The sequence below is a fragment of the Papio anubis genome, chromosome 20, assembly GCF_008728515.1.
Source record: "Papio anubis isolate 15944 chromosome 20, Panubis1.0, whole genome shotgun sequence".
Classification (NCBI taxonomy): domain Eukaryota; kingdom Metazoa; phylum Chordata; class Mammalia; order Primates; family Cercopithecidae; genus Papio; species Papio anubis.
The window spans coordinates 31,980,689-31,995,440 of record NC_044995.1 but is presented as its reverse complement, the minus strand read 5'-3'; the positions used below and the strand labels follow the sequence as shown (position 1 = coordinate 31,995,440).

General features: G+C 37.1%; 2 protein-coding genes across 3 annotated transcripts in view; both read right to left on the bottom strand.

Annotated features, from left to right (window-relative positions):
• The window catches only part of LOC101007196 (zinc finger protein 506), a 504,157-nt gene that overhangs the window by 256,096 nt on the left and 233,309 nt on the right, over positions 1 to 14,752 (bottom strand).
• ZNF682 (zinc finger protein 682) overlaps positions 1 to 14,752 on the bottom strand; it is a 36,598-nt gene that overhangs the window by 3,687 nt on the left and 18,159 nt on the right. For both annotated transcript variants that reach the window (XM_009193994.4, XM_009193993.4), the window contains exon 3: positions 14,430 to 14,525. Coding sequence is in view for 1 of the 2 variants with exons in the window: in XM_009193993.4 (XP_009192257.2) it covers positions 14,430 to 14,525 (96 nt within the window). In the remaining variant the exon portion in view is untranslated. The remainder of the gene's footprint in view (positions 1 to 14,429; positions 14,526 to 14,752) is intronic.

Sequence of the window (14,752 nt, the reverse complement as noted above, 5' to 3'; positions counted from 1 at the left end):
GAGGGACCACAAACTGGGTGGGCCCCAGAGCCATCCGCTGGACTAAAAATCCTGGGCTCGGCCGGGCGCGGTGGCTCAAGCCTGTAATCCCAGCACTTTGGGAGGCCGAGACGGGTGGATCACGAGGTCAGGAGATCGAGACCATCGTGGCTAACACGGTGAAACCCCGTCTCTACTAAAAAATACAAAAAACTAGCCGGGCGAGGTGGCGGGCGCCTGTAGTCCCAGCTACTCGGGAGGCTGAGGCAGGAGAATGGCCTAAATCTGGGAGGCGGAGCTTGCAGTGAGCTGAGATCCGGCCACTGCACTCCAGCCTGGGCGACAGAGCGAGACTCCGTCTCAAAAAAAAAAAAAAGAAAAAAAAAAGAAAAAAAAAAATCCTGGGCTGCAGGTACAATACTGGTTACAAACCCATGGTGCAATTGCCCTGCCTGGTGATTTTCCATCCTCCAGCCGCTGCATCACCAAACGACTCACAGAAACATTCCAAAATCCACCCTTACTTTTGCAGACAAAGGAGAACAGCAGGACCCCTGATATAAATACGGGTCTCCTGGTGACCTAAAAGTGTGAACTGTCCCTAAGGGAGGGGGGAGCACAGACCACCAAAGCCCTCCTTGAAGCAAAGGAAATGGGTGCAGTGCCAGCAGTTGAAGGGAATATCACCAAGGCCCCAAAATAAATTTGGAGAGAAAATAATTTCTCACACACGATCTTCCCTCCCCAGAACACTCTTAAGCGCCATGTACTTGGACTGAAGCCTGAATTCCACCACAAACAAGAATCCATTGCTTCAACACGAAGCACTCTATGAAATCCACTGCAGGAACTTATCTACAACCCAGGGACCTAGACAGAGCCTCTGCCTCTGAAAACAACCTTAAATGACACCAACTGATTACACACAACATACACCACAGCCAAAACCTCAAGGAAAAAAAAGAATTAAAAACATTTTCAAGCCCCATCCAAATCACAGAAAATTCAAAAGCAAAAGAAGCACCAGCTCCCTCAGATGAGACAGCAAAAGAACGCTGGCAATATACAACGCCAGAGTGTTTCATAACCTCAAAAGGATCTCATTAGTTCCTTTGAAAGAACCAAACACAACTTTAAAAATTGTAAATTTTACTACGGGACTTTCAAAATACAATGCAAAGCCTTAAAAACAGAATAGACGAAGCAGACGAAAGTATTTCAGAGCTCAGAGACTGCTCCTTTATATCAACCCAGTCAGAAGACAGTAAAGAAAAAAGAATTCACTACAAACAAACACAGCTTCTGAGAGATACGGAATTATGTAAAGGGGTCAAACTTATGACTCATTAGTATTCCTGAGAGAGAAGGAAAAAAAACTAACCAACTTGGAAAACATACTTAAGGATATAATCTACGAAATATTTTCCCATCTTGCTAGACAGGTTGACATAAAGATACAAGAAATTCAAGGAAATCCTTTGAGATACTATACAAGACAACCATCCCTAAGTATAAGTATAGTATCTGAATACTATACACATAGTATTCAGACTTTCCAAGGTCAACATGAAATAAAAAAACAAAAGGCAACTAGAGAAAAGGGTCATATTACCTAAAAAATGAATGCTATCAAACAGTGGACTTCCTCACAGAAACCTTACAATCTGGAAGATATTGGGGGGTCTGTTTTTAACATTTTTAAAGAAAGAGGGCAGGTGCAGTGCTCATGCTTGTAATCACAGCACTTTGGGAGGCCAAGGTGGGTAGATAACCTGAGCTCAGGAGTTCGAGACCACGCTGGGGAACATGGTGAAAGCCGGCCTCTATTAAACACAAAAAGTTAGCTGCCTGCCTCTATTAAATATAAAAAATTAGCCGGGTATGGTAGTGCTCACCTGTAGTCCTAGCTACTGGGGAGGCTAAGGCATGAGAATTGCTTGAGCCCCAGAGGTGGAGGTTGTAGTGAGCTGAGATTGCACCACTGCACTCCAGGCTGGGCCACAGAGTGAAACTCCATTTCAACAACAACAACAACAACAAGAAAAAGATTAAAAAAAAGAAAGAAATTCCAGTCAGGAATTTTATGTTCCAGCAAACTAAGTTTCATAAGCAAAGAATTCACAAGCAATCACTAAGAGAATTAACTACCACTCAACTGGCATCACAAGGTTCTTAAGAGTGTTCTAAACACGGAAATGGAAGAATGATACCTACTACCACAAAAACACACATAAGTACATAGCCCACAGACCCTACAAAGCAACTGCACAATCAAGACTACAGAGCACATGAAGCGAACAAAAACTAAGATATCAATATTAACCTTGAACACAGCAGTCTAAATGCTCCACTTAAAAGACACGAAGTGGTGGCCAGGCATGGTGGCTCGTGCCTGTAATCCCAGCACTTTGGGAGGCTGAGACAGGTGAATCACCTGAGGTCAGGAGTTTGAGACCAGCTTGGCCAACATGGCGAAACTGCGTCTCTACTAAAAATACAAAAATCAGCCCGTAGTGGTGGCACGTGCCTGTAATCCCAGCTACTTGGGAGGCTGAGGCAGGAGAATCACTTGAAACCGGGAGGCAGAAGTTTCAGGAAGCTGAGATCATGCCTGCACTCCACCCTGGGTGACAGAATGAGACTCTTGTCTCAAAAAAAAAAAAAAAAAAAAAAAAAAAATTCTAAAAATTAAAAAGAAAATGACACAAAGTGGTCAGATTTTTAAAAAATAAGACTTAACCTTCTGCTGGCTTTAAAAAACCCATCTCACGTATAATGACACCCATAAACTCAAAGTAAAGGGAAAAAGTAACATCTATCACACAAATGGGAAAAAAACCAACAAACAAAAAAATGCAGTGGTCACTATTCTTGTATTAATAAAACAGATTTTAAACCAACAATAGTAAAAAAGACAAACACATTACATACTAATAAAGGATTCAATAAATAAATAGATAAATCAATAATATTTAACTATCCTAAATATGTATGCACCCAACATTGGCACACCCAGGTTTATAAAGCAATTATTACTGGACCTAAAAAAAAGACTTAGCCAGCCATAGTGGAAGACAACACCTTACAGATAGCATTACAGATCATCAGGGCAAAAACCTAACAAAGAAATTCTGGACTTAAACTCAGCACTTGACCAACTGGACCTCATAGACATCTACAGAATAATTCATCTAATGAACACATACATACATTCTCATCTGTGCACAGAACATACTTTAAGATTGACCACATGCTCAGTCACAAAACAAATTTCAAAAATCCAGAAAAATTGAAATCATCTTCTTGAAACAGAGTGAAATAAACTCAAAACTCAATAGCAAGAGGAACCCTCAAAACTACACAAATACAGAAAACAAAACAACTTGTTCCGGAATGACTTTTGGGGAAACAATGAAATTAAGGCAGAAATCAGAAACTTATTTGAAACAAATAAAAATGGTGACGAGGCTGGGTGCAGTGGCTCACACCTGTAATCCCAGCACTTTGGGAGGCCGAGGTGGGCAGATCACGAGATCAGGGGTTCAAGACCAGCCTGGCCAACATAGTGAAACCCCATCTCTACTAAAGTACAAGAAATTAGCTGGGCGTGGTAGCATGTGCCTGTAATCCCAGCTACCTGGGAGAGTGAGGCAGGAGAATCACTTGAACCCAGGAGGCAGAGGTTGCAGTGAGTGGGAAGTAGCGCCACTGCACTCCAGCCTGGGTGACAGAGTGAGACTCCATCTCAAAAAAAAAAAAAAAAAGTGACAAAATGTAACAAAACCTTGGAATGTGGCAAAAGCAGTGTGAGGAGGGTTTATAGTGCTAAACTTTTATATCAAGAAGATAGAAAGATCTCAAGTTAACAACCTGATACCTTGCCTAAAGAAATCAGAAAAACAACAAAGTAAATCCAAAGCTAAAGAAAAGAAATAATTCAAATCAGAGCAGAACAAAAAAATATTGAAACCAAGAAAACCATTCAAATAATCAATAAAATAAGTTTTTCTAAAAGATAAACAAGATCACCAGATCACTAGCTAAGTTAACAAAGAAAAAAAAAAGATCCAAATAAGCACAATCAAAAATGACAAACTATCAATAGACTAACAGACAACCTACTGGGAGAAAGTATTTGTAGACTACGCATCTGACAAGGGACCAATGTTCACAATCTATAAGAAATTTAAATCTGGCCGGGCGCGGTGGCTCAAGCCTGTAATCCCAGCACTTTGGGAGGCCGAGACGGGCGGATCACAAGGTCAGGAGATCGAGACCATCCTGGCTAACACGGTGAAACCCCGTCCTACTAAAAAATACAAAAAACTAGCCGGGCGAGGTGGTGGGTGCCTGTAGTCCCAGCTACTCGGGAGGCTGAGGCAGGAGAATGGCATGAACCCCAGAGGAGGAGCTTGCAGTGAGCTGAGATCCGGCCACTGCACTCCAGCCTGGGTGACAGAGCAAGACTCCATCTGAAAAAAAAAAACAAAAAACAAAAAACAAAAAAGAAATTTAAATCTACAAGAAAAACAGAAATAATCTCATTAAAAAGTGGTCAAAGGACATGGTCATTTCTCAAAAGACATAAAAGCAGCCAAGAAACGTGAAAAAATGAGACAAAAAGGGAGAAAAAGAAGGACAAAACAGCAACGAAAATCAAAACAATCAATAAAATGGCAATGGTAACCCTTCTCTATCAGAAAATTAAAGATTCATGTAATAAACTTCCCAATCAAAAGACATAAACTGGTATAAAAACAAGATTCAACTACATTCTTTGTACAAGATACTCACTTTCAATCTGAAGAAGACAATAGACTACAAGAAGGATGGTACAAGTCATTCTATTAGAATGTTAACCAAAGCAGAAGAAACTAGGTCAAGATTATATAAGGCAAAATACATTTTAGGTCAAACACTGTTATAAAATATACTTTGGTCAAAATTCTCACAAGAGACAAAGAAGGACATTAAATAATAGTAAAAAGATTAATTTACTAGAAAACGATAACATATATATAATCATCAGGTTCCCAAATATATAAAGTAAACATTAACAAAATTGAAGAAATATACAGCAATATAATAATAGTAAGATATTTCAATATCCCACTTTCAGTAATAAGTTATAAAGCAAGGTAGAATATTAAATATAAGAACAGAGGACTTCAAAACACTCTAAAAATTACACCTAACGGACATATAGCAAACACTCCACACAAGAGCAGAGTACACAATCTTCTCCATAGCTCACAACACATTCTCTTGGATATATCACTTGTTAGGGCACAAAGCAATTCTTAGCAAACTTTTTTTTTTTTAATTTTGAGACTGAGTTTCGCTCTTGTTGCCCAGGCTGGAGTGCAATGGCACGATCTTGGCTCACCATAACCTCCGTCTATTAGGTTCAAGCGATTCTCCTGCCTCAGCCTCTGGAGTAGCTGGGATTACAGGCATGTGCCACCACATCCGGCTAATTTTGTATTTTTGGTAGAGATGGGGTTTCTCCATGTTGGTCAGGCTGGTCTCGAACTCCCGACCTCAGGTGATCTGCCCACATCGGCCTCCCAAAGTGCTGGGATTACAGGTGTGAGCCACCATGCCTGGCCTAGCAAACTTTTAAAAATGGAAATCTTATAGACTATTATTATGACCAAATGGAATGAAACTAAAAATTAGTAATAGAAAAAAATCCACAAATATATGGAAATTAAACACAGTCTTAAGCATGCTCATGTTCAAGGACTGGAAGAATTAATACTGTACAACATCTTTACAGCACCCAAAGTAATGTTCAGATTCAATGTGATCCCCTTCAAATTCTCAATTTCATTTTTTGCAGGAATAAAAAACAATGCCCAAATCAAATAAAATCTCAAGAGACCATGAAGAGCTAAATAATCTTTAAAATGAGGAAAGGTGTTGGAAGCATCACACTTCCTGATTTCAAAACACATGACAAAACTACAGTAATAAATGCAGTTTAGTACTAGCATAAAGGCAGACAATTAGACCAATGAAAAAGAATGTAGCACAGATATTATCTTTCATGTATATGGTCAAATAGTTACTTGCACACCCATATTAATTGTAGCATTATTCACAAAAATCAATATGTGAAAGAAACCTAAACTTCTCTCACCACATGAATGGAAAAATACAATTTATAATATGCAAATAATGGAATAATACTCAGCTTTAAAAAAGGAGAAAATCGGGTCAGGTGTGTAGGCTTACGCCTGTAATCCCAGCATTTTGGGAGGCCCAGGTGGGCGGATCACGAAGTTATGAGATCGATATCATCCTGGCCAACATGGTAAAACCTCGTCTCCACTAAAATACAAAAAAAAAAAAAATTAGCTGGGCATGGTGGCACGTGCCTGTAGTCCCAGCTACTCAGGAGGCTGAGACAGGGGAATTGCTTGAACCCGGGAGGCAGAGGTTGCAGGGAGCCGAGGCTGCACCACTGCACTCCAGCCTGGCAACAGAGCGAGACTCCATCCAAAAAAAAAAAAAAGGAAGAAATCTTCTAACATTGACAATAAAGATAAATCTGATGGCATGATGCTAAGTAAAATAAGCCAGCCATAAAAAGACAGATATTGTATAAATCCATTTCTATGAGACATCTAAAGTAGTTACACTCAGCAACAAAATACAGAGGTGTTTGTAAAGGGTCAATGAGGAAAATGAGTAGTTTCATGTATGTTGAGTTCGAGTTTCCCAAGACAAAAACATGTGGAGATATACTGCATGACAGTGTCAATGTACCCAACATAACAGAACTGTGTAACTTAAAAATATTTAAGATTCTAAATTTTATGTTATCTATTTTGGACAATTAAAAATAAACAATTACACCTAAAAGAAATACAGAGTTATAAAGCTTTTTAAAAATTACCTTCAAATCACAAGTGTTTCTCTCACAAAAAGAAAATATACATTCACCAATGAATAGATGTTGAAATTACAACAATTTTCATGACTCCTCACCTAAACAGAATAAAACCACCATTGATGACCAACAAAAATATAAATATAAGAGTCATAAACAAAATGGGGTGATACTTATTCAGTCAAACACAGAGATAATTAAATTGGCAATAAACATATGGCTGATTCATATTTGACTTTTGCCTCACACTGTCTTAAAATGTACAGAGCTGAATACTGTCATACAAAATTATATGAATAAAAACTAAAAAATACTATGAATGTGAAATGGCCTATTATAAAAATTGTAACAAATAAATACAAAATTGCAAAGCAAAATTAAAAGAAACTATAACCCATAAAATTCTGAATAAACATAGTGGACTACTGATGAAGAATCCTTCTAGATAGCTACAATTTTCAACCATGACTGGCTATCCATAAAAAGTACACATTTTTGAATCAGGAGTATACAGTTACAGCACTGTTTCACAGAAACCCCATTATAATTATTGATAAAAAGCTCTGAGAAAATAATTTTTAAGAAATAAGCACTTACATAATACTAGAGAAACTTATTAATATGTTGCTCTTCTTTTTACACAAAATGGTAAGGCGGTAATCTAGCCTGTAGAAGCAGAGAAAAGACTTACATTTTTTACTGGAGGAACAATATAAATATTGCAAAATATGGTATAAAATACTGATTATGAATTAGGAATAAATTATGCTATCATTCAGATAAAGGTGGAAGAATATAGATGAAAATGCAAAGAAAGCTTTTTACATGCCAGCAACTTAATTATACAAACTAGGCTGGGCATGGTGGCTCACGCCTGTAACCCTAGCACTTTGGGAAGTTGAGGCGGGTGGATCACTTGAGCTCAGGAGTTCAAGACCAGCCTGGACAACATGGTGAAACTCCGTCTCTAGAAAGAATACAAAAATTAGCCGGGCATGGTGACACGCACCTGTACTCTCAGCTACTTGGGGGGCTGAGGCAGTCTATAGAGTCAGTCTATTTCCAAATGTCATCAAAAGATCACAAGGCATAGAGAGAAGACAGGAAATAATATTCATTTAAAGGAAGAAAATCACTCTTTGGAAATCAGTTTTTAAGAAATTAAGATCTTTGTACTATCTGACAAGGAATTCAAAATAATCATTTTAAACATGTTCAATGAGCAAAAATAGAATGTAGACAACTAAACAGAATCAAGAAAACAGTGCATGAAGAAATGAATATATCAACAGAGATTTTAAAAACTATTAAAAGTATTTTTTTAAAAAAACAAAAATTGTGGAGCTGAATACAATAATTAAGTTAAAAAAATTATTACAGAGCCACAGCAAATAATGAGGAAATAGAAGTTATCAGCAAATTAAAGACATTTCACTTAACAAATACTGAGTCATAAAAGCAAAAAAATACTGCCAACAAAGAAAATTTTATCTGGAAAAATTTACCTCTAGAATAAGGGGGAAAAAAAAGATGTTACAAGATAAACAAAAGCTGTCAGTCTTTGTCACCATGTGTATAGTTCTATAAGAAATGGTAAAGTAAATATATACATAGATCTACAATTCTCTACTATAATAATGGTGCATAACACTGAAAATCCTGCCATAGAATTTAATAAACCAAAACACAAATTTGCGTAAATCTCTTAATAGATACACAATACAAAATGATATAATGTGTGACATTAATAACAAAGGATGTAAAAAGGTATAGTTTTATATTCAATTGAAGTAAAGATGTCATGGGATTTAAGCATATTGTTATGTTTAATAAACTCTCATTTTTCAAGGTGATCACAAAAATACCTATAAAAGATATGCAAAAGAAAATGAAAAAGGAATCAAAGTATGCCACTACAAAATTAACAAAACAAAAACAAAGGCAGTAAGAGAGGAAATGAGGGAAAACGTATTTATGACAAGCACAGAAAGTAATCAAAAACAAAACACTACTAGTAATTTTATTTCTTTCTGGTATTATTTTAAATATGAACAGATTGAACCCCTTAAAAAAGTAAAATAGCTGAATGAGTTAAAAACAAAATCTTACAATGTGCGTCTTTAGGGGACTCACTTTAGTTTTAAGGAGACAAACAGACTGAAAGTGACAGGATACACAAAATATATTCCATTCAAACAGTAAGCACAAGTGGGTGGGGTGGCCATAGTTAGACAAAATCCACTTTAAGTAAAAAACTTACAAAAGATAAAGATTGGTATTATATAATGGCAAAATGGATCCATTTACCAGGAATCTATAACACATATAACTGTTATATAACATTAGCACTCTCAAACATATAAAACAAATATTGACAGAAGTTAAGAAACAAATACACAGCAGCACAATAATTATAGACTTCAAGGCCTCATTCTCAATCATAAATATAAAAAAAAGATAGATTAATAAGCAAATAAAAAACTTAAACGTTACACACCAATTAGACCTAAGAGACATATACAGAACGTTACAGTTAAAAGCAGCAGAATACATAATATTCTCAATCACACACAGAGTATTCTGTTCGGACGCATAACAAGTCTTAATAAATTTAAGGAGACTGAAATCATACAGTGTATATTTTCTGACCAAAATGGAATGAAACTAGAAATCAGAAGCAGAAGTAAAACTGTAAATCCAAAAAATGTGGACATTAAACCCACTCAAACATATTCTTGCTCAAGGATCAGATAATTTCATTTTGTTAAGATGTCAACATGCACAGCCACATAGAAATTCAATGTAATATCAGAATCTTCGTGGTACTTTTTTTTTGCAGAAATATATTTAAGATTCTCAAATTCTTTTAGGAGCTATAACTAGCAAAACACCCTTTAAAAAGAATAACAAAGAGGTATTACACTTCCTGGTTTTATAACACATTACCCAAAGCTATAAAGATACAAATAATGTGGTATTAGCACAAAGAAAAATAAATGGATGATAAAACAAAATAGAGAGCTCAAAATTAAGCACGTGTGCACGTAATCAATGACCTTATATAAGACTGCTATGGCCACACAATGGGGAAGAAAATAGTTTTTTTAACAAATGATGTTGAAACTGAGTATTTACATGAAAAAAATAAAGTTGAGCGCTTCCGTTACATGCACCATATAAAAACAGTATTTAATATGGATGAAATACTTGAACATAAAAATATAACAAACTTCCTAGATAAATATATGGGGGAAAATATGACATTGGACTTGGCATTAATTTCTCGTTACAAAAGACAAAGAATTTGATGTCATTTTCTTAGATATGAAATCAAATGCATAAGGAAAAAATAATAGAGAAATGAGACTACATCAAACTTCAAAATTTCTGCACATTAAAGGAAAAATTTAGTGGGGTGAAAATGCTGCCTAAGAAATGGGTGAAATATTTGAAAATCACATATTTGATAGGAGTTAATTTTCACAATATATAAACAATGTCTAAAACGCAACAATAAAAAGCGAGTAGCTTAAGAAATGGACAAATAATTGAACTGGCATCTCTCCAAAGAAGATACATAAATGGCTTATAAGCATTTGAAAGGATGCTCAAGATTACTAACTTTTAGACCAATGCAAAGTAAAAATCACAGTAAAATATTACCTCAAACCCATTAGGAGAGCCATTAAGAAATGTAACCACCCCCCCAAAAATAACTGTTACGGACATGGAAAATTGAGAGGCCTTTTGAGCCACTGGTAGGCAAAAATGATGCAGCTACTGTAAAAAACATACTATGAAGGTTTCTCAAAAAATTAAAAACGGAATTACTATATAATCCAGCAAACATGGAAAATCCTATTTGATACTGTTCTTCGCAGTTATTTTTTGGGGTATGACACCCAAAGCACAGAAACAAAAGCAAACATAAATAAGTGGGACTGCATCAAACTGAAATTTTTCTGCACAGCAAAGAAAATAAAACAAGGAAACTTACAGGATGAAAAAAAATATTTGCAAGCCATGCATCTGATAAGAAGTTAATATCCAGAATATATAAGAAATTCATACAAATCAAAGGTAAAAACAATAATAAGAATGATAATAAGAACTAAATTGAAAAACAGACTGAATGGATAGATATTTTTCCAGTGAAGACAAAGAGCAAACAGGTATGAGAAAAGGACCTCAACATCACCAGTCATCAGGCAGGTGCAAACCAAAACGATGATAAAATATCACTTCACATTTGTTAGGATGGCTATTATCAAGTGACACGTATATTTTTTGGGTGATGGATACCCTAAAAGCACTGACTTCACCACCATGCAATCTATCTGTATAACAAGGTTGCACTCATATCCCACAAATTTATACAAAAAGAATAGGGCTGGGTATGGTGGCTCATGCCTGTAATCCCAGCATTTTGGGAATCTGAGGTAAGAGGACTGCTTGAGCAAAGGAGTTCAAGGCCAGCCCTGGCAACACAGTGAGACCCCTTCTCTGTCAAAAAAAAAGAAAAAAAAGAAATTTTAAGCATAAAAACATTTTTAAAAAGAGATAACAAGTGTTGACAAGTGTGTGATGAAAACAATCTTGTACATTGTTGGTGTGTTGTAAATTGGTAGAGTCATTATGAAAACCAGTATGGACATTCTTTAAAAAATAAAATTAGGCCAAGCACGGTGGCTCACACCTGTAATACTAGCACTTTGGGAGGCTGAGGCGGGCGGATCATGAGGTCAGGAGTTTGAGACCAGCCTGGCCAACATGGTGAAACCCTGTCTCTACTAAAAATACAAAAATTAGCTGGGCGTGGTGACAGGCGCCTGTAATCCAAGCTACTCAGGAAGCTGAGGCAGCAGACTCGTTTGAACCTGGGAGGCGGAGGTTGCAATGAGCTGAGATCGTGCCACTGCACTCCAGCCTGGGTGACAGGGTGAGACTCCATCTCAAAAATAAATAATATTTTTATATTTATATTATATTTATATTATTTATAAATTTTATATATTAATAAATAATTTATTTATATTATTTATAAAATAAATAAATTAAATTAAAAAAATTCCACATAATCCAGCAATCCCACTTCTGTGTATGTAACCAAAGGAAATAAAATCACTATTTCTAATATTTGCATCTCCATGTTCATTTCACAATTGCCAAGACATGAAAACAAGAAAACATGAAGACATGTTTGTGGACACTGACTGGATAAAGAAAATATGGCATATATACACAATACAGTATTATTCAGCCATAAAAAATCATGAAATGCTGCCAACATTTCAACGACATGGATGGACCTGGAAGACATTATACTAAGTGAAATAAGCCAGACACAGAAAGAAAAATAATGCACGGTCTCACTTCTATGTGTAATCTACAAAGGATGAACTCATAGACACAGAGAGTACAAAGCTGGCTGACCCAGTCTAGAAGTAGGGAAAATGGGAAGATGTTCAATGAGTGCATACTGCCAGTCATGAAATGAATAAGTTTTGAGGATCTAATGCATAGCATCATGGCTATAGCTAAATCATAATGCTCTATATTGGGGTACCCAGTCTTTTGGCTTCCCTGGGCCACACTGGAAGAAGAATTGTCCTGGGCCACGCATAAAATACACTAACGCTAATCATAGCTGATTAGCTTTCAAAAATCTCATGTTTTAAGAAAAATTTGTGTTTGGCCACATTCAAAGCCATCCTGGGCTGCATGCAGCCAGCAGGACACAAGTTGGACAAACGTGCTCCATATGCTTACATTTTAATAAGACAGCAAACCTTCAGTGTTCTCACTACAAAAGAAAACGCTGCATGGTGGCTCATGCCTGTAATTCCAGCACTTTGGGAGGCCAAGGAGGGTGGGTCACATGAGGCCAGGAGTTTGAGACCAGCCTGTAATTCCAGCTACTTGGGAGGCTGAGGCACAAGAATCACTTGAACCTGGGAGGCAGAGGTTGCAGTGAGCCGAGATCCCACCACTGCACTCCAGTGTATGTGACAGAGTGAGACTCGTCTCAAAAAAGAAAAAAAAACCAAAAAACCAAATAACTCTGTGAGGTAACAGATGCAATCATTAACTGTATTAATCATTTCACAATGTTTACACATACAATATCATTACATTTTACATAATAAATAGTTATATACTTTTAATTTGTAGAAAGTAACCACATGGTCCACACATGTATATGTGTGGGTATATTTGTGTGTATATGTGTACACATCTCAACTAGTACAATTGAAGACGCTGGGAAAATAAAGTTTAAATTACCAATTTTAGTTCACACTAAAAATATAAAATGTAGAAATAAAATAATATGAGATTTTCTTATATTTAGGGAGATGCTTAGCATTATAAAAAAATTACTGAATAGGAATTTCTGTAGAATTACATTTGAAAATTCTGTAAGGGGCTGGGCACAGTGGCTCACGCCTGTAATTCCAGCACTTTGGGAGACCAAGGGGGGTGGATCACCTGAGGTCAGGTGTTCTAGACCAACCTGGCCAACATGGTGAAACCCTGTCTCTACTAAAATACAAAGGTAGCTGGGCGTGGTGGTGCACACCTGTAATCCCAGCTACTTGGGTGGCTTAGGTGGGAGAGTCGCTTGAACCCAGAAGGCAGAGGTTGCAGTGAGCCAAGATGGCACCATGCACTCCAGCCTGGGTGACAGAGTGAACCTCCGTCGCAAAACCAAACAAACAAAAAAATTTATTTAAAAAAAAAAAAGAAAGAAACTTCCATAAGAAATCATAAAGCAGAAAACATACCACATCTGTTTGTGGTGTTACTGGGATTTTGGAACCAAATATGGTTAACACGAATACTCTCACACATTTCAGACATAATGCAAACAATAACAACAACAAAAACCCAAACCAAACCAAACCAAACCAAAACAAAAACCTTAAAAAAATAGTTTAAAGGCCGGGCGTGGTGGCTCATGCCCGTAATCCCACCACTTTGGGAGGCCAAGGTGGGTGGATCACCTGAGGTCGGGAGTTCAAGACCAGCCTCAACAACTTGGAGAAACCCCATCTCTACTAAAAATACAAAATTAGCTGGGCATGGTGGCACATGTAATCCCAGCTACTTGGGAGGCTGAGGCAGGAGAATCACTTGAACCCAGGAGGCGGAGGTCATGGTGAGCCAAGATTGTGCCATTGCACTCCAGCCTGGGAAACAAGAGCGAAAATCTCTCTCTCAAAAGAAAAGAAAAAAATAGTTTAACATAGAGTTCCTCAAAAATACACATATATTCCTGTGGCCCCTGAGACAATGAAAGGGCAGTCAGATAATAAAGTCTGTTATAAGCCATAAAGAGGACTTTGGCTCTCACTGTAACCTCAAAGGAAGGTTTTTTTTTAGAGAATTTAGGAGCATTAGACAGAAGATGCCTCTATGTGAGAGCAAGAAAAAACAACCATGCTCCTCAAAATCATCTCCATTGAAGCAGAGCCTCTCAAATAACTTTTGAAGCCCGTCTTCCCCCTTGGCCTTTGGAGCTTTCACCTGTGGCATGTGTTTCATTCATCCAACCTACCTGAAGGTTTAGCTATGGTCTCATGTCTCTTCACATTCCAGGGCTCCTGTCTTTGCTCCAGACAGCTAATCAGTTCTGGCTTAGAAACAGTCAGACCTGTTTTATTAGAAAAAAGTAATGTGATGCTTGTTGGGATTCTCCAATTACCAAGCTAGTGTTGTGCTCTGTAGAGAAGACAGAATATTATAGATGATTCTAGAAAATTAATAATAAGGCTGGGCGCATTGGCTCACGCCTGTAATCCCAACATTTTGGCAGGCCGAAGCGGGCAGATCATGAGGTCAGGAGATCGAGACCATCCTGGCCAACATGGTGAAAACCCA